We start from the raw sequence: 27441 nt of genomic DNA, 5'->3' as shown, positions 1-27441 counted from the left end.
TCCCCGAATGGCAGGGAGCACGGAGAACATTGTGGCATTCACCCTTTCATGAATTGAGTTAATACCAAACATTGTTGGGGAGGTGTGCTGTAAAGGGCACAGTTTAGCCTAATCTCTGGAAAGTAATGTGTCATGGCATGAGGCTCACGTTTAACATTCACTGGCTCAGTGCCATGCGTGACACATTGCTCCAGGGATGACTTTGGTCCCACGAGTAAAGGCAGTGCCAGTATCACTGATGAGGGACTAATGGGCATTAGATAGCGAGGGGAATATGCGAGTGAAGGTCACTCACACTTCTCCTGAACATGAAGGCCAGCAGATAGGCTTCATAGCAACCGGAGATAAAATAAATCAATGCCTCGCCCAGAGGGCCAGATTAAGAAATATTGCCGACTCGTTCGATTGCAGAGCCAAGGTTCCACCGCATGGTGTTCCGTGGGCTGCATAAATAGGAGGTGCCTGGAGCATTGCTTCACCAGCCTGCTGTGTCTCACCACTGCCAAACAACTCCTTGAAGATGAAGACCCTGGTAAGTGCTGCACGCTTCCTGCTAATAAGGATTCCCGTTTGGACCCCCCTCCATCCAACCCCACTTGATTGGTTGGGGCTCCCTCGCTACGCTGGTTCGCTATGGCATATCTGGGGGAAATATTTATGCCCCTCCACTTAAAAAACTCACCACCCGCCACTGGCTCTGACCCTGTGCTGGGAACGGGGTGGGTAGCCCAGGAAGTGTAGTGGGAGCAGGATGGGGGGGTGGGCAATGGGATAGTGGTGGGAGCAGGGTGGGGGGAGCCCAGTGTCTGTGGTGTGGTGGGAAGAGTCTAGGGACTGTGATTGGAGCAGGATGGGGAGAGCCCAGGGACTGTGGTGTGGTGGGGAGAGTCCAGGGACTGTGGTGGGAGCAGGATGGGCGGGAGCCATGGGATAGTGGTGGGAGTAGGATGGGGAGAGCCCAGGGACTGGGTAGGAGTGGGACAAGGGAGCCCAGAGACTCTGATGGGAGCACATGGGGGGAGCCCAGGGACTGTGGTGTGGTGGGGAGAGTCCAGGGACTGTGGTGGGAGCAGGATGGGCGGGAGCCATGGGATAGTGGTGGGAGCAGGATGGGGAGAGCCCAGGGACTGGGTAGGAGTGGGACAAGGGAGCCCAGAGACTCTGATGGGAGCAGATGGGGGAGCCCATGGTCTATACTGGGAGTAGGGTGTGATAATGGTGCACAATAGTTCATAGCCATTTGGATTTACAGTTAATTTGGCATTTTTGCCGGGGCCCGGCCTGCCAACATGTTGCTCAGGGGGGCCGAGGCAAAACAAGTTTGAGGACCACTGCGTTAGACCATCTCACCTGACATGCCACTGACTTCCGCAGCTCGTCTGACCTTTCACCAGCGCACTTGACAAGTGACTGACTCTGCACAGTTCCAATGGCCATGGGTCTTTCACAGGCAGCAAAATGATTCTGCGCCAACCTCCCACCCTTTCATACACTAGCGCTGCGCCAGCCATACAATGCCATGCCAGAAAACACATGTAAGTCATTCGAAGTACTCTGCGCCAGCCATGCCAGGCTACTACAGGCACAAAATAGTCTGTAAAGAGCCTATAACCCGTCTGGAAATATTAACCCAACCGCAGCCTCTATTATGAGAGCCCAGCATGTGACTGACTCTACCCCAGCCTTAATTACTGGGCTACTGAAGGCACCGTCTTTCCTGTGAATGCCACCTGACATGTAGCGGGTTGCTGTCTTGGCCCAGAGGCCTTTCAAAGTCAGCTGACCTGTGAGAAATATTTGCCAGAAATGTGACTGACGCGACTACAGCCCTTTCCAAACTTTGAGAGGTTTCGCTATTACGTGGATACCTCTTCCTCGGTCGTCCCAGCCTTTGAGGAAAGAGACTGGCGGAGCCGTAGGGAGGTTTGTTTCCCGGGAAGCCAGTCTGCTCGTGGAAGTCTGGGCTGCTTGCACACATGGGCTGGCAGTCGCCATGGGGTGGCTTCATCTTTCACTAACAGCAAGGGAAGACCACTGTTTATATCATGCCCACTAGCAATCCGCTACCAGCCCTGGCCAGTTTACCTTACGCTTCAACGAGTCCCTGCAATACAACAATGTGTGCCTACCAGGACGGAGTGCAGGCCCCTGACGTGCTTAGACTGATTTCCCATAGCACTATATGCAGCCCGCACTCACATTTCTCAATATCTTTCAGAACCTTGTTGCTCCAAGGCTACAGGGAGACAGGGCTTGACAGCATGGAGACCTAAAGAAAACATTAAAATGCAGAAATGTTAAGGTCGACATGTACACAAGATAGGGTACAAATACAGACATTTGAAGGTCGACATGTACAAGATATACACATTTTAAGGTCGACATGCATATCTGGATCAGGTGGGTGAACCACCCCATAAAAAAAGGCAATCTGAAGGAAAGGGGAACATGGAATAGCTGTGTAGTTCCGCGTTTTACAGTTTATCCAGGGTTGTGTGGGAAAAGGCGAGGAAAGAGCACGTAATGAGGTTTGGGGGTAAAAAAACATACTTAGACATGTTCATCTTTTAACGCCATTGTATGAAATATACAGCCCCATGTTGGTTTGCATTGTTAGGCTATTTTGATGAGTTTCTATGACTTGTAACGTTTTGTTATGGACTTTTTGCTTTTTCCATTCCTTGCTGTGCCATGTAATGATCTGTTATATGTGTCTTCTAGATTTTATGTGCCCATCACCAACCTGCGCAGAAAGGTCTCTGACTGCTTCCCATACTAGCAGGCCCGTGTACCAGCTAAGCCGTCCACACATGGCATTTGAACACCCCCAAAAACAGACATCAAGGATTTGGATGCCTCACCTTCACAACCAACTTACATACCACAGCAGCCACAGCAGTTATACCCTAGAGCCACGCCCACGGGTATACAAGTCTCCCCTTGGGACGCAAATGCCTCTATGCGCTCAAAATAGAAATCTAGAAAACGACCTTCATGCACAGCTCCGGATACTTCTGGGCGCTATCCAGGCAAAGTTTCGAAACAATAGTTTCAAATTACAAAAGTTCCGAAACAAAAGTTTCGCAAAAAAAAAAGGGTTGAATGTATTTTTTTAAAATGTTAAGGCTTTATTTTTAATTGTATAGTAAAATAAGTGTGTTTACAGAAAAAAACAACAGCGGTTTGGGGGGAACCCCCCATAAAAAAAATACATTTGAAACTTTTTTTTTCGACACTTTTGTGTCGGAACTTTTGTCATTCGAAAATGTGACTGTCGAAACAGTCACTGTGAACCCTTTCGGGCAGCATGCATTAACACAACAGCAAAGCCCTCTTACATGTTCTGCCTTTCCCCATTAAACTAACCCACTCCCCCCCTCCTTCAATTGCACCAGAGTGCCAATAATTAATACACACTGCAGCGGAGCGCAGCGTTCATCCTTTTAACATAACTTTCTGCTTGTTTCAGATTCTCGCCTTAGCTCTTCTGGGGGTCTTGCAGACCCAGGCGGCCCCGAACGAGGTGAGTCTGGGCTTGGGTGCCAATCAGGGCTCACGCTTCTGTCCTTTGATTGTGCAACTTATGCATGCAACTGCACTGTGGACCTTTTTTTGTGTGTAAACGGGTGGGGAGCAGTGCGGGGGCCGGTTTCAGGATTACATATCATCCTGTGAACTGCATCAACAGTAATTGTTCTCGTGCCAGTCAAAAGTAGGAGCTATTGTTATTGACCAGCCAGGATTACAGTAAACACTGAGCACGCAAATCAGAGTGGTTCATCAGTTCTGCATCTCTGGTTTTGCTGAGTGGCTTCACTCTTTCACACAACTAGACAAGCAGCTAAATGTAATTAAAAATGACAAAAATAGGTGTAATATATGGTAAATCTTGAATCTCAAAATGTAAATCCGCTCTTGATTGGAAATCAAGGAGGATAGCTCAGGGGCAATGTGCTCCCCTTGGAAGCAAGACGGCGCGGAGCAACACCGGGTCCGCGCTTAGAAACCTCTGGGTATTAAGTGAATTATAAATAACCAATCACAATTACAAATGCAATCAGCGCTAGCGCCTGAATGGTTATTATTAAAAGCAAACAGCTTTGTTTAAGCAAAGCTGTGTTTCTCTTAATACATCAATACAGAAGGATTATGACATCACTGGTGGGGTTCAGAACTATCCAGCACCTCTTTTTCTTACCAATAATGGCGACCATTGATGACACCAATAAGTGATCGGTGATATCAGGGACGGCGAGAGGTATTCCACCATTACATCTCAGGCCCATTTCTTCGAAGCCCATTACATCGAATGTTCTTAACACATTTTGCCACAATGTAGATGGGGGGAGGGTTGGGTTAGGGTATTAACTAAGGAAGGGGCATCTAGGAGGGGCTGCAGGGGGGTCGCCCCCATGAGCAAATCACATAGATCCCAGCAGACAAACATGCCTTTTAGCACGAGGAACTAAATGGGGGCGCACTATTGCACCACAGTGTCACCCCTGTTCCGTTCATGCAAATATCGATTTCCATGATTTGTATTATAGTTGCACTGAATACTGGGGATTGTGAAGACATGGGACGGCCAGGCACATGTAGATACATTCCAATTAGCCCAGGATAACACGCCTCCATCAGTTGGTGAACTCGGGGTCAGAACCGAGAATACATCTCCTTTCAAAAGCGTCCTTAAACTACCTCATTATCAATGCCGGGTAGAAGTAAGGATACCATGGGGGCATAAGCTCCCCGCCCATCAGTGCTCCCAACCCACTCACTGGAGACAATGAAAATGGCAGCAGTGTATGTTACAAATCCTAAAAACATAACATACAAATTACCTGCTGAAGAAATAACCCAATATGACCCATTATGGAGTTGTGTTATTCATTGTAATCCCTAATCCTTATTGATAATACATTGGGCATAGGCAGGGTCCATGCGCATGCATAGCAGGTAAGGTAATTCCATGTTGAGGGCTATTCCAATTGCTAACACCATTGGTAAGGTCATTCATGACATCACAGCCTCTATTATGGAAACCGAGCGGTCCCTACCGCCCAATTCAGTCAGAAATGGGTGGTTGGGTAAAGAGGTGGCCCACTTTATCCACCTCCAACTTTCTTTTTCAGCCGGAACCGTGTCCAGCCTTGACCACTGTTCTATGCTCCTTCCTGTTCTTCTTGTTCAAAGCGCTTTTCTCATCTTCAATATTTCATTCTGCAGTGCCCCTCCTTTCTAAACGCCTGGAAACCTCCAGCTGTGTCAGCTTTGTGATGGCTTTACTTCTATTCAGGGTTTGCCTCTTTATCTTACTTCATCTCTGGTTATGACCCTGCCCATGTCCTGCGCTCTGCCTTACCCTTGAGGACCGGAGTTGTAAACCACTGTTCCAAGATTATGATTCAGATATTTGCTTTTTTAATCAATATGTTGGCTACTTAATTGTGCATTACTTCATCTGCCTTCTGTGGAGTGGAGTAATTGAAGAAGGAACAACCAAAGCAAAGGTATTTTGCAGATGTTCATCATCTTTTTAAGATTCTATAAAAAGGGTTGGATCTTAACATTCAGAATAACATACCTCAGCTGTATGTTGTATATGGGTTAAAGCACACCCTAGAATACTTAAAAAATATATCGCAGGTCACCTCAGAGTTCCTCTATTAGGGTTGATCTAAGTTGTAGTCCAAAACATCGGGGGATCCAAATGCTACAGAACCCTGATCTATAAGATCAAGGAACCTAAGGTGACTTGCAATAAAATACACGTTTGTGATTTAAAATAAGTGGTAATATGCCGATAGTTTACAACCCCCATTTACTCCAGCACTGCACAAAATAAACATAAAGCCACACATGCCATCCATGCTATCCTGTATGGCATTTGCGCCAGCCATACATGTCTTTCGGCCCTTGTCAGCTTCCAAACATCTCCTGCTTCTCCTCCTCCCTGTCTCTCTGCACCTCCTTTACAACCTCCGAAGGGTGTACCATCTCCCTCTACCCCTCCTCGGAAAACCTTCAGAGGTGGTGACCGGCTACACTTAGCCACTCTTAACGCTCATTCTGCTGTCAAAAATTCTTCTGACATCTGCCTCCTTCTTGAAGACTTTGGTCTTGACGTCCTTCCTCTCACCAAGACGTGGTTATTGCCAGCTCAGTCACTGCTTTTGACTCCCTGATGGCTACAATATCTTCTCCAAGCTGCAGCCCAACTGACCTGGTGGTGGAGTAGCCCTGATCTTCCCTGAGTGGGTCCCTACCTCTCTCATACCCACCCAAGCCTACTCCTCCTTTGAAAATGTTGTCTGCAAGCTTGGTGTCTCTCCAACTCTCTCTCTCACCATTGCCACTATCTGCAGGCGTCTTGGTCCTGTGTCTGTCTTCCTTTCAGAATGGGGTGACTTCACCTCCTCCCTTCTGACCTCTACCTCTAAACTCCTTCTACTTGGAGATTTCAACATCCACCTTGACTCGACAGTTCCTGCTGCATCACTCTTCTGTGATCTCTGTAGCTCTCTTCTCCCTCACCATTTTCTCATCCGACCCTACCCACCCTGCCGGACACACTCATGATGCCTTCATCCCTGCTGATATCCCGCTCTCCAACCCTCTCACTATCCCCTCTCCTGGTCTGACCACTCTCTCTTCTCTTCTCATCTGGGGCATCTCGGCCCCCTGACCAAGCCTCCAGCAGCACTGCCAGACTCCTTTGCGGTCATCTGACTGATGAAAAGAGTGTCAGCTGATGCCTTTGCCTCCACCTTCATCCCTCCTCCTTCCTCTCTTATTGACTCTCCCACTGACTCTGTCCATGCCAATCTTCATCTTGCTATCACTAACACTCTTGACATTGTTGCCTCTGTCATGAGGATCCACCTGAAACCTGCCTCCAAGAGTAACAGCTGCTATGACTCTGATTTAGCCGCTGTGAAACACAAGAGCAGAGATACTGAACGGAAGCGGCCAACCTCAGCTCATCCTCTGACAAACTAGCCTGACGCCTACTGCTAAGATAATACTGTCCCTCTACACTCCAAGAAGAGGGCCCACATCCAGGCCTGTATCTCTGAAGCCTCTAACAACACGGATGAACTCTTCAAAATCTGCAAGGAACTAACCAATCCGTCTGCAATCTCCACCTCACCTCATCCTTCTCAGGCCCTCTCTACTGCACTGGCCACCCATTTCACCACTAAAACTCAGGATATTGTGACCTCGCTCTCTTCTTCCCCTCCCCCCCTTCCTCCCCCTGATACCCTACCTCCTTTGTCCTCTCTTCAACCCCCACCCACACCCTCCTCCTTCTCATCTATCATATTGTATGAGATCTGTAGAGTAGTCCGCTCTATGAAGGTCTCATCCAAACAGGTGTTCCCCTGTTCTTCCAGAACCATGAAGGTCAACATCTTCTCCCTTGCTCAGGCTCTTGCTGACTTTTGCAACCACTCCTTAGCATCTGGCTCTTTCACTTCTTCTCTCAAGCACTCGCGCCTAGAAACACTTGTGTACAGGTGCGTTAAAAATGACTTATATCATATATCCCTTGTGCATCCCCTCCTAAAAAAGCCATCAGCTGACCCCTTGTGTCCCGCCAACTACCACCATATCTCTGCTACACCCTTCCTTGGGAAACCCCTGAAGAATTTGGTCTTCCCCCAACTGACCCAACACATTGAGCTTCTTGGTTATTTACATGACCATCAATCTGGATTCCGAGCATCCAGAGGCATGGAAACTGCTCTTAAGAACATTTGTGAAGAACTGATCGCAAATATTGACTCTAACTCTCCTGCGGTTCTCATTCTCTTTGACCTCTCTTCTGCCTTTCACATAGTCAACCATTCTATCCTCAAAAAGCAGCTCCAAGATATTCTTTGTATTTCAGACCAGGCACTGGATTGGTGACCTCCCTCCTCACTGACCACTCTTCCCAGGTTCTCCAGCGCTCCTCCTCCTCCACCATTCTCTCTACACGTGGGGTTCCCCAGGGTTCTATCCTCTCGCTTTGGCTTTTCAACATCTACCTTGCACCTCTTGCTCAGCTGATCTCTGCATTCTCTCCTAATTTCCAGTTTTATGCAGATGACACACAGCACTTCTTCAAGCTCCCCTCTTCCTCCTACTCTTCCTCCTATTTCATCCCTGACTGTCTGTCTGCTATTCAGCCTTGGTGCACCTCCAATGATCTCTGTCTTAATACAAAAAAGGTAGCAGGTGCCACTTTCTAGAAAGAACATGGCATGATAACCTGTTCTGTGTTTTTTTTCCCACTTTAAGAGTCCACAGCCATTGCTTTTAGATCACTGTTCTTTTCACAAAGGAGGAACCCAGACGTGGACCCCTCAGAAAGGCATAGCTCCACTTCACTGATGAGTCCCAAAAAGGCTGAAACACATGTCTGGGGTTGCTGTTGGTACTCTTTTTCAAAGGAGGTTTGCCTGGCATGTTGGTGCTGGACTGCCCTTGTGGGCGGGACAAAGACTCATATGGAAATGGATATTCCTCCTTTGTGAAAAGTACACTGAGCAAAAAACAATAGCTGCAGACTCTCAAAGTGGGAAAAAACCACAGAACAGGTTATCAGGTTATCATGCCATTTTCTTTCTAGAGAGGGGGCCCCTGCTACCTTTTTTGGATCTCAGGAAGATCGCAGTAAGACTGAGATCCTTCTTATCGGGACACCTGCTCCTTGCTTCCCTCCTGCACTCTGGTGGCCCTCTATGTGTTCACCTCCCTCTCCTTCCACTGAGGCCAAAAACCTTGGGCTCATCTTTGACTCCTCTCTCTCCTTTATTCCTCACATCTTGGACCTTGCCAAGAAGGCCCACTTTCAACATCACCACCTTAGTGGCATTCTCGCTTTCCTTACCTTCCCCCAGAACCTCAATGTATCTAGAGCTCTAGTCCTCTCCAGGCTAGATTACTGTAACAGACTCTTCCTCAGCCTCCCTCTCTCTTTGCTCTGTCCTCCCTCTTCAACTAATACAGAATAGGTCTGCAAGACTTATACTTGCCTTAAAGCCCTGGGACCATATCTCTCCAGCTCTAAAATATCTCCACTGGCTCCCGGTTATTGCAAGGATCAAATTCAAGATCCTCTGCATCATCCTCAAACAAGGCTGTCTGGGGCCAAGGACCACGCTACCTGCAACTCTCTCTTACTAAATACTCTCCTTCTAGATCCCTTTGTTCTTATTTGCTCCAACTCTCTGCTAATCAAATGCTTCTCCAAGCAGAGAGCTGGGGGCAGAGCAGATCTCTCCCCTCAGCTGGTTACCTCCTATGGAACAGTCTCCCTCTCTCTCTCTCTCTCTCTCCGTCTTGAACCAGACCTCTTCAAGTTTGTCAAACAACTCAAGACCTTTCTCTCCTGCTCCTCCTCTTTCCCTCTCACCCTCCTATGCTAAGCATCCCCTCTATCGCTGAGCTTGGCGGCCTGGTATCGCAAGAGTTTAATAGGGTCCTGGCTTTCTGCCCAATTGTCGCAAGCACCATCCCCTGCTCCACTGCACTGCCCTCATGGCCCACACCTGCCTGCCGGGTGGTTTGCCTCTGCCCTGCATTTACCTGTTGGGAGGTAGACCTCCCTTCTTGCCTGGGATGTCTCTGCCCATACACTTACCTGTTTCCTCCCCAAGAGGCACTTCCTCCCCTAGGGGACCTTAATAGCACTTGACCCACCACCCTTTTTCTTTCCTTTTTCTTTTCACTGCACTTGCATGCTCTGAATGTCACAAGGCCTAGTAGGATCGCTGTTTGTTTCTATCTATTCATTGTTGTTTTCATTGTTTATTTGCTCCTTTGTTCCCTTCCTATGTGACTTGTGGTGCTTTGAAACACTGTCTTGTTGTATAAACGCCTTATAAATATCCAATAAATACATAAATAAATGGTATGGCAGTGATTTACCACAAGAAAGGTATCTGAAAAGCTGTCCATTCCTTTTATTAAATGATTTGTAGCTGCTGGAATTCTGCTCTTTGCTGGCTCAGGCAGCAGTGTTGTGGGGGTCACTTACACCAAATATATTAAGATAGAACAGTTGAGCAGTGAAGTTCTTCTCTTATGACAGGTGAGAAGTGATGTCACAAGTAGACTGTAATAGGAAGATTATTTGTAGGACTAGCTGTATCAAGCAAATCATGTGTCGATATCTCTTCTCTATCTCTCTGTCTCTTTCTCCCTCTCTCTCTTTCCTTCACTCTCCGTTTGTCTCTATGGGCGAGCATCACATTCTCAGGCACACGTTTGCTGACAGTTGCACATCCAGAAAAATAAACACAGATATCTTGAAGTTGGGGAAGGGTATTGTGTTTTGTAATAGTTAACCCCTTAAGTGCCAAGGACGAGTATGCTCGTCCTTTTTGCATAGACTTGCATAATAGCCTGGCACATAACTTTATAAATGTAGAATCATCAAAACAAATAGGTGAAGCTGGATGACTATGGGCAACCTTGCAGGCCACCATTTTCCAGCCTGCAATGCCATTACTCTAGGGGGAAGACCATGTGTTAGTCAAGCTTGCTTGCTCCCACCCCAAAAGGGGCCGTCCAGCCCAAAATGCTAGATCACATCCTTTCTGCATGAGACCACAAGCAACACCAGGCATGCTTGAGGGTCACTGGGCATAGTGCAATATAGATTGGTTCCACAGGCACAGCAGGCTCAGAACATGTCTGGGATTTCATGTGTTCTCATGCAGAAAGGATGTGACCTAGCCGTTCTGGGAGGACTGCTCCTTTTCGGCTGGAACTAAGTCTGATTTGCATATGGCATTTTTCCCTTCTGTACGGACTTGGCAGGCTGAAAAATGATGGCATCAATGGTTTGCCGAACAATGCCGGTAGTAATAATTATTGCAAACCCAGCAATCACACTTTAGTTTTGCTTAAAGTCGAATGAGAGCCGCAGCATGGGAAGCATGCCCCAAAGTGGGGGCCAGCCTGGTAATCCGAGAAAAGCATTGGGGGTCATTACGAGTTTGGAGGCAGCCATGACGCTTTTAACGCCATGGCTGCCTCCAAACCCGGATCCAGTCTCACTGAATGGGGACCTACCGGGACATTCCGACCTGTACGGACCCGATAAGTCCCCATTCAGTAAACCATTCCCCATTCCCATTTGAGCCCCCATAGGGCTCAATGGGAATGAAGGCGCTAATAACTGGCCGCAAATTGCGGGCCCGTTATTAGCTCCAAGGTCCCTTAATGGGTCCCGCAAAGAACGGCTGGTCAGACCAGCCGTTCCTGCTGGGACCTGCTAAGGGACTTCGGAATAGGGTGGTAAGGGTTTACCGGCACCGGCATCCTTACCACCCAACTCGTAATGAGGCCCATTGTCATTGTGTATGTCCTGCAGGAATGCCACCTTCACAGTGTGGACGGATTGCCTTAAAGGTGGGTGCTCAGGCAGATGATTAATTTCTTTTCTTCTATTATTATTTTTGTTAATTATTGGTGTTTTTGCATTCTGTAAAACATGGGCAGGTTAAGCAGTACTACCAACCAACCACTGGCCAAATCTCAAATATTGCTGTGAAGTTTGCAGAAGAAACAGATCATTCGTTTTATTCAGAGTGTGACCCTTTTTAGGAAGCATGCAAGTTTTGAGAGTGAACATAGTGTGCATTCTCAATAAAAGAATCAAAACAGAAACTACTAATCTTGTAAACTGGCTCTTTTAAAATGTTACAATGTTCATTCCTAATGATCACTTCCAGTGTACAATGTGCTCATAATAAGAGCGTCAACCACACTTGTCTTAATAAGCAAAGAACATCCTCAAAACCTAGAATAAGCATGCGTGTTATTTTCTAGTAGAAGGTTATCATTCCAAGATGGATCCTCTGATACACTAATAATGCATTCTTTCCAAATACCCTATAAAAAAGAGTAAGGTGCCAAGTGGAACCAATTAAGTTTCCTGGCTGCTTTGCATAAAATCAAAGAGTATTTTAGGAACATATGAATAAATAAAAATCTTTTCTATTTGACAACTATGTGATAAAAGGAAGTATACATTTACTGTGACTCTAGAATGCCACCTAGGACTAAAACTGCGCCTTTGCACAGTAACAAAATGCGAAACCCATTACTGCGACTAATCCAAAGTAGGGTAAAGAAAGAAAGAAAATGGGACACTGCGGTGCAAGCGCCAACACGCGTACGTTGGTGGGAACTGATGCCGCGGGATCAAGGGAAGTCAGCGGCACACTACCTTGTGTCCCGCGATTAAGGTAAGTGGCTGTTGGGGAGTTAAGGGAATACGGGCCACAGTGGGTTATCTGATCACTGCACCGCGCCATAATGGTTGTCGACATTTTCATCTGCAGGATTACGGGCAGCGCAGTGATCATATAGATTCTGATAAAAGAATAGTAAATTATGTAAACGGTATGTGGTGCTTATTGAATTTTTCCTAACACTCACAATAATGTCTTTCAATTTGTTTTGTGATCTCTTGTATTTTCACAAACATAACTGTTCTGAAATATACTTTCCCCAGATCGTCAAAGTCTCTAATCCCTCAATGAACGTTGACAAGGAGAACAATGTCGTCAGTCTCAGCTACAACCTTGGCTGGAGGTCCTGGGATGCGGTCCTGGATTACAAGACGGTATGATGGAAACATGGTTCAAATGCCAAAAAAATCGCCTTTAATAGAAGGGCACTCTTGCTTAAATGTAAACCTTTAAATTGCCCAAGAGCCCTTCCACACAAATAGGGTGAGCTGGGATGCAATGAACTCCAGGTCACGCTTTGCAACTTTCCCTGAAAGGAAATGTGTTTTTGCTTGCAGGGCTTCATCGCGACTAGGATCTTCTCCAGGAAGGCCTGTGTTCTGATCCCAATGAACAAGAAAACATTTCCAAGCGCAGAGCTTTTCCCTGCACAGGTAAGAAAAAGCAGAGCCTGGCGGACACCCACAAGGTTCCTTCCAAAGATCATTAAGCTAAGAGATCAATATAGGTCTACTGGCTATGATGTGGTGGAAGAGGTGCGGGGTGGGATACGTTATCCGTCAACCTCTGACATGTAGCATGCAGCCCCGCAGGAAGAGGGATTCCATCCACCACCAAAAGAGGCATGCAGACCTGAGAGGCAATGCTAACAATACTTGCCCCCCTGCAAACCGAGATTTCCTCTCAACGCAATCTATGAGCGATATTAGCCATTTTTTGGGAATCTTTGATCAAACATAGACATATGTACAAACTTAAGAGGTTTGATGATATGGTAAAGAAGTGCATATTTCTAAACAAAAGCAGTACTGGATGCTGCATTTTTTAGCAGAGCACTCCAAAAACTAAAGGTCACCAGATCAGATTTTGGTGGGCACCCCTAAGTAGTAACAATCCATGGGGCAGTGGATGTACACAATTCTCCCAGCGGAAAAGGACGCAAGGGGTGGAGAGGTGGGGATCAACACAGTATGTAACTTCATAGGTTTGGAGCAGAAGCAGGAAGGGAATAAGGCCAGGGTATGGCGTGGGACACCATTGGATGATTTGAAAGAGCAGCCAATGGATGTGGGGGCTGATGAGCTGGGCGGTGCTGGTCTGCGGTCAATATCGATTCATCGTTGCTTACCTCTGCCCAGATTGCTTCTCAGAACTTGAAGTACTCAGTGTGGCAGAGCCCAGTCCAGAACCTGGCCAAGTTTGGGAAGAACATTGAGGCCCTATGTGACGGAATCCAGACCTACCCTGCAGTGGCGACTGGCGGTAAGTTCCTTGCCTGTTTTGACGAATTGTGAATGGAAAGACCTTGTGTGCAGTCATGCAGTTTTCTGAAGCTGGGTGCCTTAAGTAAGGTGGAATTATTGTTCACTTGAATCAGGCAGTAACTGGTCAATTTTGTAACATTAACATTTTCCCAGGTCGTGTTACCAGCAAAGTCCAGCTTAGCTTGTCAGGATTTCAAGGCACAGGCTTTTCATGTATGAGCATATCACCCAACAAAACGTGTAGGGGAGTTTACTTCTGGCAAATAATCGTTTGCAAAAGACTAGCCAAGAAAACGAATCAGATACTCACTGATAATGAACAGGTTACTCAAGCAGTACATTTGTGAGTAGGTAGTCAGAAGCCAATGCTGACGCGGGGGTTCCATGTCTTAAAATTGCGGCAAAAATGGCAGTACACATACAATATAGCAGCAAAAATGCAGTGGTTTTGCCGCCGCAATCCATGTAATGGATGCGGGGGACACCCCCGCAACCCCTGGACCCATTATACCATTTAAGGGGAGCAGGGGACACCCCCGCAACCCCACTCCCCTTAAATGGTATAATGGGGTACACCTTTATCGGGTCAAACCAGAGCATTTTTGCTGTGATTTTTGCACAGGCAATATTTTTGCAGCGATTTTATCACTGCATACCGACGTGGGGGTCGTTGTCACCATATGCACTCATGGCCGGCCAGGATATGTGTTGGGCCCATACAACTAAACAGAGGGAGTTTTATAAAGAAAATTAAAACACTTGCTTATTAACTTCTCAAACCTTTCATATGTTTTTCATAGCTTCGGATTTGGTTGCCTGTAATGCCGTTGTAATTCAGGTCATATTATGTTTATAGTATGGCGAGAAAGCCCAGGATGGCAGAATGTACCAGCTGGTAAAGGCCCTTCATTCTGATGTAATGGTCTTGAGTGAAGCAAGGCCCATTTGCAAGGGTTAAAGGCCATTAACATCTGGTACAGCCCACTAACAGGGCTTTAGAGTAATTTCCAACCCGAGATAACATCCGGGGTGATAAGAGCCTAGTTATTTCAGGGCAAAAACATGTAATAAATACGATTATCACAGAGACTATTGTAAATTGCTTGGAGAAAATAAAACACATCATGATGTAAATGGAAATTGACCAAGATGCGTGTAGCATTAACAGATCCGATCTATATATCAGTCATAACAGGTTTTAGCCATTCTTTTGCGCTCTACCTCATTACAGAGCTGGTGCTAATGGGCTATAGCAGGCTATGCTCATTTATTTATTTTATTTATTTTAATTTTTGTAACGCGCCACATGCCCATGGGCCTCAGGGGGCACACGAAGACAAAACAAGGACAGACAAACACAAAAGCAGAAGAGGAAAGAGGAATCATAAGCAGGTTATTCCAGGTTAGAGAGATGAGTTTTTATGGCCCATTTGAACACAGTGTAGCTTTGGATCTGCCGTATCCGAGCTGGTAGTGTGTTCCAAAGAAGGGGACCCTGTGCATCAACGGTGGTACCTCCAAATCTAGCTGTCCTGAATCTGGGGTGTTTGAGGACGACCGCAGTAGATGAGCGAAGGTTCCTCTCATTTGAATTGATACTGATGCATGCAGACAGATATATAGTACTGCTAAGGCTCAGGCATTTGTGCATCGTAGTTAACACCTTGTGTGTTATTCAATGTTTTACCAGGAGCCAATGAAGTTTTTTCCTGAAGGTGGAGATGTGGGTGCGATGAGATTGGTTGAAGATAGTACACACAGCGTTATTCTTGGCCATCTGCAGAGATTGAATGTTGGTAACTGTGGTACCAGATAGAAGACTATTACAGTAGTCAAATCTAGAATTAATCAGTGCCGTGGACAGAAGAGCATAGTTTTTTTCAGTGATAAATGGGCGAATATATCCTATTCGCTTGTTGATCAGTCCGCAGCTAGACTTGATGTTAGAGACGTGGGACTTAATGGATAGCTCTTCATCAAGGACAACTCCTAAGGTCTTAACTTTCTTTTGGACGCCAAATGATATTATCCGCAATAGGGAAGCTGGCATAGTTAGCATCAAGTTTAGTCGGGGTGCTTTTAGAAGACACTATTAGGATCTCAGTCTTTTTGTCATTCAAAGCCAGGGAATTACAGGCCATCCAGTCCTGTATGGCTTTGTATATGTTATTGATGATTCCGACATCATTACTATATGAGCCACTCAATTGTATGACTACCTGAGTGTCATCTGCGTAGTTTGTGTATTGCACTCCTAGTTTACTTAAGAGGTTGAGAAGAGGGCGGATATACAGATTAAAAAGCAGAGGCGACAGACAGGAACCCTGTGGAACTCCACATGTCTGAGAGATAGGGGAGGATTGATTGTTGCCTACACATACCCTTACCATTCTAGGACCTAGAAAGGAAGCTATCCATCATATGCTCAATATATCCAAAAGATAGGTTAATGTACAGTCAGAGATGATAAACCAACTGTAAACAAAAAAACAAGAAATTGCCCAATCACCCAAGACCAAGCTGTGTTCTAAAAGTCATTTTATTTTATCGAAAGATGCATAGTTCATAAAAATCATACATTTACCAAAATAGGCAGAATAGGGGTTATGCAGGACTCACCCACCGCGGGTGGAAACTGCATGAGTTCCGCTCGATTCGCGAGCTTCCTCCGGCTTATTATTCCAAACATTTGTTTTCTCGTGTGTTTATAACCTCGTAACGCAAGTGGTTGGCTCCGCCCTGCTGAACAGTGTGCATCATGTGTGTAACGTGATGTATAGACTGTCTCCAACTCTATTACTCCTTAAGAGAAAAATACCACCATGTTGGAATGTTCAAAACAACTATGTTTTTCATGTTGTAATAGTAGCATCAGGACACCAGGCTTATCATGGCCTTACTTCAACATACATCTGAAGGACAATTGACTGCATAATATTCTTCTTTCTTCTAGACACATTATTGACTGAAAGGATATTGGGCCTCATTACTAGGTAGGCGGTAGCCATGGTGCTATTAGCACCATGGCTACCCTTTTACCGCATTCTGGGTCCAGGTTGGCGAAATAGGGACTTACCTGGTCATTCCAACCTTGGAGGACCCGGTAAGTCCCCATTCCGGGAACCATTCCCACTTCCCCTTCCAGCCCCCATACGGCTCAATGGGAATGGGGATGGAGCTAATAACGAGCCCGCTAATAGCGGGCCCGTTATTAGCTCCCTGGTCCCTTATGGCTCCCGCTAAGGGTGCCTGCTAAAGCCAGGTGTCCATAGCGGGACCCGCTAAGGGACCTCGAAATAGGGCAGTAAGGGTTTACCGGCACCAGTCTCCTTACCGGTGCCCGTTAGCCCTTACCGCCCACCTCGTAATGAGGCCCATTGTGTTAGCAAATCTGCTTCATTATTGCTTTTTGGCATCAATCATCATTTGCTCACAGCAGCATAACAAAGAATTGTAAAATCTCATCTCTCCTGAAGATCCATTCATATAACAGAATGGTGAAACACGTGTCGAGAGAACTTTAAGATGTGTGATTAAAACATCAAAGAAAGACTTTAATTTCAAATGTAAATCATTTGATCTTGTGAAATAGGATTATGGAACTTCTTCTTTAAAAAAAATGATTTGTATAACCATACCAAGCAATTAGTGTGAAGTAACACCAATTGTGAATTTGGACAACTTAAACAATTAAAAGAATACCAGCTTATTACTCAAACTCTTGTGTTGTTATAACTCGTACTACTAACATTTGACTCATCAGCCAGCTACTAAAATTTGTTTTCATAACCTGTTCTTTTGGCTGGCGCATTGAGAACTAATCCCAATATTTTCTTTTGTCTGGTATTAAAATAGTGTGGCAGCCCCACTCTATTGGGAAATCTCTCTGCCTGACAACCACCCCTAAAGTGAACTTAAGAAAGAGTCTCCTTTGAATTTTTGATAGGAGGCACGTGATTTACTTGTCTTATTAGAGAATTGATATATTTTAGCTTTACATTTTAGTAATGTAGCACTTGAACATTCAGATGCCATTCTGTTATACTTAATCCTTAATTGTATGATATTATTTAGCATTGAAGGAATTGAATTATGGTTATATTGTTTTTCCAGGGTTTTTAATTGTAAGATTGATTCAGATTCCTCTCTCAATGTTCTTTCTTTTGCCTTGCAACCTAGAAGATAATATGACCTCTAAGCACTGATTTATAGCAGTCCCAGTTATTCAAGATGGAGATTCCTTCATTCATATTATCCGCAAAAAAATGATGATGAGTCTGTGTTAGAAATTAGGTAAATAACTCATCCTTTATCAGTGATGTGTTGAATCTCCAGCTATTAGATCATTGGTTTCTTTGCGCAATTTCTAATTTACTATAGATTGGCACATGATCTGATGGTGAAACACTATCTATGTTGGCATCTAACAAGGATTTTGACTCGGACAGGAGTGTGTAATCAATTTTAGGGAATTTGTTGTTTGTAAAGGAGTGAAATGTATGATCAATATCCCCGGGATGAGCAATACACCAGGAATCAGTGAGACCCAGTTCAGATATAAACTTCAGAAACTGTTTGGGTGTTTTGCAGTCTTTAAACTGCGCTTCAGATTGTCTATCTAAAAAAGGGTCAACAATTTCATTACAGTTTCCACAACCTATTAAATTATGGATGTCATATTGAAAGAAATGATCTCTAGGCAAAAAACAAAGGATGGGATCAGTCATAGTTGACCCATACATATTTAGAAATGTGTACTCTACAGATTCTACTAGGGTTTTAATTAAGCGCCATCTAACCAAATCATCTGAATCAGATTTGAGCACTTGATGTTTAAGAGATTTGGTAATAAGGGTAATCAGTGTACCCGAAACCTCTTAAATTTGGCTGATTCAATCTCTGAAACGTGAGTTTCCTGAATACATGCTATGGATGTTTTGGACCTATTCAGATAGGACAGAACATTTTGTCTTTTTATAGTTTTATTCAACCCTTTCACATTCCAGGAAGAACTATTTAGTGACACATCATTAAGTCAAGGTACACATAAGAACCATAATAATCACAAATCAATGTAAGTAGGTTCAACTTACTCATTTTCTTGGAGCTGGAAATAGTACCACAATAAGGAGTGAATTCACAGTTTCTGCCAGTTTTATCGTGTAGTGACAACAAACAACACACATAAAGACAGAACGGAAAGAACAAACATCAACATGAAATTAACCATCAGTGACTGACACCAATAGTCAAAGCTAACAACGTGGCTAACGGGAAACAGCCACACCTAATCATGTTGATGTTCAGTAGTGCAGAGGTGGAAAGCCAGTGCAATGGAGACTGGCCCAAACTCCACTTCCATCATGTATTTTATTAATATAATATGAGTCTATCCTACATTGATAACTAAACTTATGCAGTACCTGATGTAGATTTAAACTAACTGTAATGCAATGTTTAGTACTTTTATTTGGCAGATAGAGAGGTATCCGTTTCTTCCATCTTGTGTGTTTGAATGAAATGTCATGAATCCAGAGGATATTCAAAAATTGAGGTTGACCTTCGAGGGTGACTTTCCATTTTCCCAGATGAACAATGCCAAACCTTGCATTTAGTTGTCTCAGGGCAGGTCTAAATGTTACGAATTCCTTTCTTAGGCTATCCGTTTTCACCCCCTCCAGAAGCCCAACAATGCATACATTGTTTTGCCTATTTCTATTGTCCAGATTTCTGGACTTCTTCTGCACTCTGTTAGCAACATCTTCTGTTTTACTGATTTGTCTTTTTACTTCTACTATTCTGGTTTCAAACAATGACCACTTGTCATATAATTGCTGCAATTTGACATTAGTGGCCTCCATAAATGGCTTTAATGCATGTAGTTCCAGCAAACCAGTTTGCATAGTTGGGTCTCTATTTGTGTTTTTTGGTGTCAGCAAATCACATGTTGGCCTTTTGTATCTATTAGATGACGTCTGAGCAGCATCCTCATTTAGGCTATTATTTGTGGAAGCCATGATCTAAGCTGAATATCTAGCCAAAATTCTTCAATTAGGGCTGATGTCCTCTTGTATTCATATCCCCTGGAGCCAAAAAGTAAATGATTTTCCTCACAACTACCGCAGGTGTGTGGGTTTCAACCTTTGTCAAACAAAATGATATCTATTCCAACCACACTCTCCATGAAAGGTGTATTTCTTCACCTAATACATTTATAAGTTGTATTCTCAGAGGGACCACTTGGGGAGATGTTTTAGTATGAAGGGAAAAACAACACCTTTCTTTGTCAAAGCTTATTTCCATTCTCGTGTCAGACGTGGTATGCTACATTATCTGAGACATATTCACTTGTCGCCTGAAGCAGTGTCGTAGCAAAACAGCCTCTTCCCGTCATTTCTTGTCCAGGGTTCCAAAGGTGCAGCGAACAACATTTCCCACGAAAGGAAGCCCTCGCCGACCTCAACAACGGTTCTGCCACCCTCCAGTGCCTTTTCCATCTGCGTGATATATTATGATATATAAATAATGACTCCTTTAAAACATTGGAGAGTAGAGCATATGAGCTCGGCCACCATTTCAGTCTGCACTAAGCCATGCACCCAGTATATATTTCCTTAATGGTGAGGTAGTTTAATGCTGCAGAGAGAGGTGCGGATGGAGAGCAAGAGCAGTGCACAGCTTACTGTGAATACAGGCTTATAGCAGAACAAACTCAGCAAACCGATTGGTTGTTTGTACTCACCTAGGTGCTAATTCATTTGTGATAACTTTGCCCCTCAAATAGATAACTTCTTGTGGAAACTAAATGACCGTGCTTTGATATGCATCTCAGGACTAGGACTGTCAGTTGCTAGAGTTTATTGGGCTCTATTTGAACAAAACGTGCATTGTTGTGATAAAATAAATGTACCAGTAACCTTTGTGTGGTGTATGTGCCGCTTTTACAACTACACAACATTGCAACATAACAAAACTGAGCCCAGTGGAATCATGGGTGTTTTGCAAACGAGTGGTTGCGCAGCACATCCATTAAAGTTCTTTGCTGTGCACATTGTGGGTGTGCTATGAACTGCCTGTGGCCCGTCCCTCATAACGCCCACTTTTTCCCTTGTTCTTCCGCTCGCAGTGCCATGCAGAGCATGCACGAAATCCACGCAAATACAAAGAATATCCCACACATTAGATTCCATGAATCGACAAACGCGATTAGGCACGCAGTTTGGCAGGCAAGCACCTTATTTTCCGTGCAAGTATTTCCATGAATCGAGCCCTTCGCGTGTAAGAGAAGCTGATCGCAATACTTGTTCTTGAACATAGCAATGAAGAGTACGCTTCAAATATCCAAAGTTTTTGCTGAAGTCAGTACTCCTATGTTGGCCAGATGGGAATTGGGAATGTTGACTATGACAATCATGGAGACATTAAATTGTCATTTGGGAGAAGTACTTTGCTCGGCCGTGGCATAACCTTGAGGCGGTTCTAGTGAATTGGCAGGTCCACTGCACTGCACACTGTAGCAGTGTGTGAACTGTATCTCTGTGTACTCCCACTGAACGCTAGCACATACACCTTCGGAAAACATTGCCATGGAGACGTACCATGTATGGTACAAGGACGTGTTTAATGCACTTCATTTGAAGGAGTTAGGCAATGCTGAGGGGAACAGTGCAGCAACAGGGAGACAGCAAAAGAGGAACAAGGATGAAACAGGAAGTAACCAGTCGCAGTACTTTACTACACGTTGCCAGGGAAAAGGCCCATATTGCAGAGAGAGTTAAAACGAGGAGGGTTAGTGGCAGAGCATCTTGTGAAGGTGAGGCAGGATCAGCAGAGGCAAGGAAGAATTTGAGTTATAAATAAGGCTGGCTGTATGGTATTTATATTGGTAATGTTTCCATCTGTATTTATCCATATTCATGTGTTGTTGTTGTTTCTGTATTTAACCACATTTATCTTTGCAATTGGTATTTTTCCACATGTAATCTACATGCACCCCCACAGACACATGATAGACAATTGGAGCTTGGTTCTTGCACATCAAATCCAACTGCATTCTTACTTTGAAAAACATAGCTACTTCTATGACTGCTGAAGGCCTGGGATGCTTCTCATCAGAAATGTAAACAGCTTCAAATGGGATATCGGTTAATCGATTTAAATTAACCACGCTGCCAGTTTGCCAAATTATTGACATGACTGACAGCATAGGGAACCAACCAGAGCAACCTGTTTTTCAGTTTTTTTCCATTTTGATAGATAAATACAGATAGAAAACAGATTGATTTATGTCTGTAGTTATGTGTAAAAATGAGTAAAAACAGAAAACAGGGAGCTTTAGTTATAAACAGGTCACTGGGTTCTGCACCGCAATAGCGGCTTGCGCTGATGGAGCAAAGCAAACCGTAGCAGCAGCTAAGAAGCAAAGAGGATTCCTCATCTAATAAGGAGGAGGGCATTTGCTTGAAAGAGTCGTGAGCCATGGCTGCAGCATGGGCTGTTTATAGAAGTCCAAAGCAAATACAAGCACCTGTTGCTGAACTTAAGTAGCGGGAGGAAGCTAAAGACCTTTAGAAAATGCAGTCCCCAAATTACACAAACACACCTTCACACCACAATTCAATGTGGATATGGAATGGAAGCATTATAAAACAATTTGCCCAAGAAGATATTCAGGAAGATATAGTCAATATAAGGGGTCCTACCCAGCTCATGCTGCTTGTTTGGTTCACAGACAGGTCCATACATTGCTGTGGGTGGACATTATTCTCAGGCTGAGCCAGACAGTAGCTCGGAGCAAAGCTTGGACTAAACCCTCACCTGTGTGTTGAAGCTTTGTCAATGGGATCAGAAACGCATGCAACAGGATTTGGTATTTATTTGAGCACCAAAGGCAGAGAGCTAAGTGTGAAGCCAAGGAAGAAAGGAGCACATGTCACTGGCAGAGAATGATAGAGACGCAGGGCTGCAAATCACTGAGCACGCTTTAAAGGTAGTCCTTCGTACTTCGTACGGCAATCCCTTACATGGAGCATAGGCATGAAGGGCAAGCATCTTACACAGTCTCAGACAACTGGAGGCCTGAGTGGCCGTGGTGCGCTAGATGAGAAGGAAACCGAAGAGTCATTGGGAATGGCCCAAGAGCAGATTGGGACTATCAATGGTCAGCAAAGGAAACCAGGGCAACTTGCAAAATCAAGTTGCGAAAAGTGAGCCTATGCACACCAGCGGAATCAACATCTGCCTGTACAATTATTCTAGTGCATACTCTCAAGAGCAAGTGTGAGAGGTCTGTGGACTACTTCCGGGAAACCAAAGTCTTTGGGTTCCTGGGGGGAATATGGTTGCAAAGCTGAAACTTGAAGTATTTACACCTGAGTCAATTGTGAGGTCAGTATGCAGTTAATAGGAGACATTGTGAAAGAGGGGAGTTACAATGGCACAATCACAAAGATGTATTTATATGTGGAGTTTAAGCGAGCTATAATTCTGGGCTGAGATTATCAGAGAGCACTAGGACTGGTACCAAATCCATTTTCACATGAGCAGATTTTACAAGTTTCAACAGAGAGCTCAGCTGCACCTTGTCAGTGGCTTTCCACGGGAATCCGTAAGCGAAACCGTGGAATGCCAAAGCAACACAATGTCAGGCGCATGCCACTGCAGATCAGAGAGCAAATGAGATGGAGTGCAAACGCTGCACAATGTCAGGCGCATTCCACTCCAGATCATAGAGCAAATGAGATGGAGTGCAAACGCTGCACAATGTCAGGCGCATGCCACTCCAGACCATAGAGAAAATGAGATGGAGTGCAAACGCTGCACAATGTCAGGTGCATGCCACTCCAGACCACAGAGAAAATGAGATGGAGTGCAAACGCTGCACAATGTCAGGTGCATGCCACTCCAGACCACAGAGAAAATGAGATGGAGTGCAAACGCTGCACAATGTCAGGTGCATGCCAGTCCAGATCACAGAGAACATGAGGTGGAGTGCGAACGCTGCAGTGTCAGGTACATGCCACTCCAGACCAAAGAGAAAATGAGATGGAGTGCAAATGGTGCACAATGTCCGGTGCATGCCATTTCAGATCACAGAGAACATGAGATGGAGTAAAAAAACGCTGCACAGTGTCAGGTGCATGCCACTCCAGACCACAGAGAAAATGAGATGGAGTGCAAACGCTGCACAATGTCAAGTGCATGCCAGTCCAGATCACAGAGAACATGAGATGGAGTGCAAATGCTGCACAATGTCCGGTGCAAGCCATTCCAGATCACAGAGAACATGAGATGGAGTAAAAAACGCTGCACAGTGTCAGGTGCATGCCACTCCAGACCACAGAGAAAATGAGATGGAGTGCAAACGCTACACAGTGTCATGTGCATGCCAGTCCAGACCACACAGAAAATGAGATGGGGTGCAAACGCTGCACAATATCAGGCAAGAAGCAGTCCAGATCAGAGACAACATGAGCATGAGATGGAGTTCCAACAAAGCACAATGAAAGGCAAGTAGCAGTCCAGACCGAGATAAAATGAGCATGGGATGGTGTGCCAACATAGCACACTGTCAGACGAGTATCTTTCGCCAGCACACTACAATTTCAGGCAAGTAGCAATCCAGACCTGAGAGAAAATGAGCATGAGATGACTGCCAACGCAACACAACGCCTGACGAGTGCCTTTCGCAAACGCAGCACTAAGTCAGATGAGTGGCAATACAGATAATAGCGAAGATAAACATGAGATGTAGTGCCCAGGCAGCACTATGTCATGCGACTGGCAGTCCAGATCAGAGAGAAGACGGGCATTATGCTGAAGGGCCTGTGTGAGAGAGTAGAGATGAAGCAGGCAGAGAATCCTGACCTGCTTTCAAGGGCGCTGGCACACATGAAATGAAGGGAGCCTTGCTTTTCACATCCATCTCATCATTCTGAAGGGGACATTTGTGTGCACAGCCACACACTACCTAATGCCTATGGAGCAGCGTCAACCTTCAACATGGGCCAGTATGGCCCACGAGCCACGTGTTCACCTCACACCAGGCTGATTTGCATTTCACAGCTGTTAACCTATGAATGGGGCCAATGATGAGCATATTACATTTGGCATAGACAGGTCAACACAGGAGAGTGCACATTAGAATACTTTATGAAAAGAGTGATCAAGGTGCAATAAACAGTCCTGGCAACCTCGGTAATGGTCAAACAACCCTAGGGTCTGCAGGTGAAAGTGGCCTTTGACTGGGTTGGCGTTGCGAGTGGGTTGCTGCAGAGTGGGATGTTGTTATAATTGTGGTCTATCATTTCAGCAAACGTGTGGAAGACAACGCACTGCTGAAAGATTCTTTGAGGAAGTCTTTATGCACGAAGGCAATAGTGATCGATAACAGGGAGTGTCCTAAAACAGGTTGCGCTTTTGAAGGAAATGAGTGTCGAGTACAAATATGCATCCATCTTAATTCCCAGAGCAATGGCAAGGTGAAGCAACTTTGGGTTTATTCAAGAGTATTTGCAGTTGGCAGTAGGAAGAGATGTGCCATTGTGGAAGATGATACACCAGCACTTACGACATCCAGCCTGACTCCTACTACCTTAAGAGGGTATCACATTATCAGTTAATCAGGGGAAGCCTTCAACCTCCTCGCTGACCAGCTTGGGTAACTGACCAGCTTGGGTAACTGACCAGCTTGGGTAACATACCAGCTTGGGTAACTGACCAGCTAGTGTAACTGACCAGCTTGGGTAACTGACCAGCTTGGGTAACTGACCAGCTAGTGTAACTGCAGTGGCAAGAAAGTCGATAGCTATGGCAATGGGAGGCCGCATCTGCCATGGAGAAAGTGGATCACGGTGGGATCAAAATAGGCTGGCCTGGAGTTCAAAGAACATTCTAACTTGCACTGGGCCTGGTCATGAATTGAACATTAAAGTTGTGGGGTGCTGATATGGTGGCACTGAGGGCACTGCTACGGTTCATGGTTGGTTCATCGAGTGGCTTTGTGTAACTTTGAGAAAGTAGAAGTGTACTGTGGTCCAAGTGGGTGGTTACTCATTAGTAGTAGTACTAGTAGTAAAAATAATGTATTAAGCACAGCATTCACCAGAAACCAGTTTCTAAGAACTGTAACATTTAACAGATAGTCTAATTACGCAATTAAGATACAACAAAGATAGAGAAAAGCAATTAAGCACCATGTAAACACTGATCAATAGCTAAGAAGAGCTATCGCGTAAAATCACTTTACAGGTGTTGCTTTAACCCCTTAAGTGCCAAGAACGAATATGCTCGTCCTTTTGCATAGACTTGCATAATAGCCTGGCTTAAACATGGTGGGTATAGTGGTGTTGGTGGCTCTCCTCAATCCGTGCCTGTCAACGATTGGGTAGGTCTTGGGCAGGTGAGTGAATGAGCTGCTTAACAATATAGTGATAATGTTGGCTGTTGAAAATGGAGTAACACACAGTGCGTGGGAAGGGATTAAATATCCACATGGCCATAAGATTCAAAGAAAGACCTCCTCGGCTGCCTTCTCAGTCTGTGTTCCCTTTCATATCATTGAAGGGGATGCATGTCAATCTGCAGTGGCCTGCACACTGTGGGAATGGGAATTAGAAGTGGACATGGGGTGATGGATGAAGCGAGAGAGTGTATGTGCGCGTGGCGTGCGTCTGAGTGGCTGCATGTGTGTCTACGTCCACGTCCGCTGTGTCCCAACATTACGCTCGTATCTCGCTGTGCTGCCACATTCCTAATGAATGCTTTGTATGAATTATTTAGCAGCTCCCATTTCATCACAATAAAATCATTGCTACTGCTGCAATTTCCAAGCCAAGTATTCACGTGAGTCACACTACATCCTATTTGCTTTATCAAGTATAATGTTTTTTCTTTCCATTTACATGGTATGAAACCAGACTTGGCGACCTTCAGCGAGTGTGCCAACTCCATCATCATCACCATCCTGGGCATGACCATATGCTTCTAGATGAGGGACTGCCCGGTGCCATCAAGAGCTCCTCTGGCTTCTTCTGCATCTGGTCCGTGCAGCAAATTGAATCTCCCAACTTCCCCCCTTGCTTTTCTCTTCCCCACGTTGATCTCCTTAAGTTTGTAAACATTCTTTAAGAAAGAGAAATAAAAAGGATTTATTTTGTAACACTTTCTATCAAAATTATTTGTGTGCCACAGAAAAATCAGAATCAATGTGAAACTAAACATGTCCATCTGAATTAGTGTATATCTGAATTTGTATTTATGTGAACTAAGACAAGATGGTACAAAAATTCAAGTGGTGATCACACATTTTATAGTTCGAGAGGAAATAAATCATGTAAAGAGCCAAAAAGGAAGATAGCCTTTAAGGCAGGTGCAGAAGAGGTGCACAGAAGAAGTAGAGTGGATAGACAGGCAGAGAGAATTCCAGAGTTTAGATGCAAGAAGTGAAAAGGACCGGGAATGAAAGGAAGCGTGAAGAGAGATTGGGACAGTGAGCAGAAGGGAGTGTATAATGAGATCAGAAATGAGAGGTGAGCAAGACCATTGAGACATTGAAACAGTCCCAGGAGACACAATCACAAGAAAGTGAAATTGAAGGCGGGAGTCAAAAGTCAGAAAGGAGATAGACGGGGAGAAGGGACAGAAGTACGCCAGGGAGAGAGAAGTGGAGGCGAATAGAAGTGGTATCATTTTTTTTTAATGTATTTATT

At 44.9% G+C, this 27441-nt stretch overlaps 1 protein-coding gene across 1 annotated transcript; it reads left to right on the top strand.

Annotated features, from left to right (window-relative positions):
- The first annotated feature begins 386 nt into the window (after nucleotides 1–386).
- Nucleotides 387–26898, top strand: LOC138493281 (gastrokine-1-like). Its single transcript, XM_069620388.1, has 6 exons — nucleotides 387–532; nucleotides 3470–3523; nucleotides 12512–12622; nucleotides 12806–12901; nucleotides 13607–13730; nucleotides 26650–26898. The coding sequence occupies exons 1-6, from the start codon at nucleotides 521–523 to the stop codon at nucleotides 26718–26720; spliced, it is 468 nt and encodes a 155-aa protein (XP_069476489.1). The 5' UTR covers nucleotides 387–520; the 3' UTR covers nucleotides 26721–26898.
- The last annotated feature ends 543 nt before the right edge of the window (nucleotides 26899–27441 follow it).

This window comes from Ambystoma mexicanum, chromosome 10 (genome assembly GCF_040938575.1).
Source record: "Ambystoma mexicanum isolate Mex_15411 chromosome 10, UKY_AmexF1_1, whole genome shotgun sequence".
In the NCBI taxonomy this organism is placed as follows: Eukaryota; Metazoa; Chordata; class Amphibia; order Caudata; family Ambystomatidae; genus Ambystoma; species Ambystoma mexicanum.
Note: the sequence above shows the minus strand (reverse complement) of the source record. Positions and strands in the feature narration are given on the sequence as shown.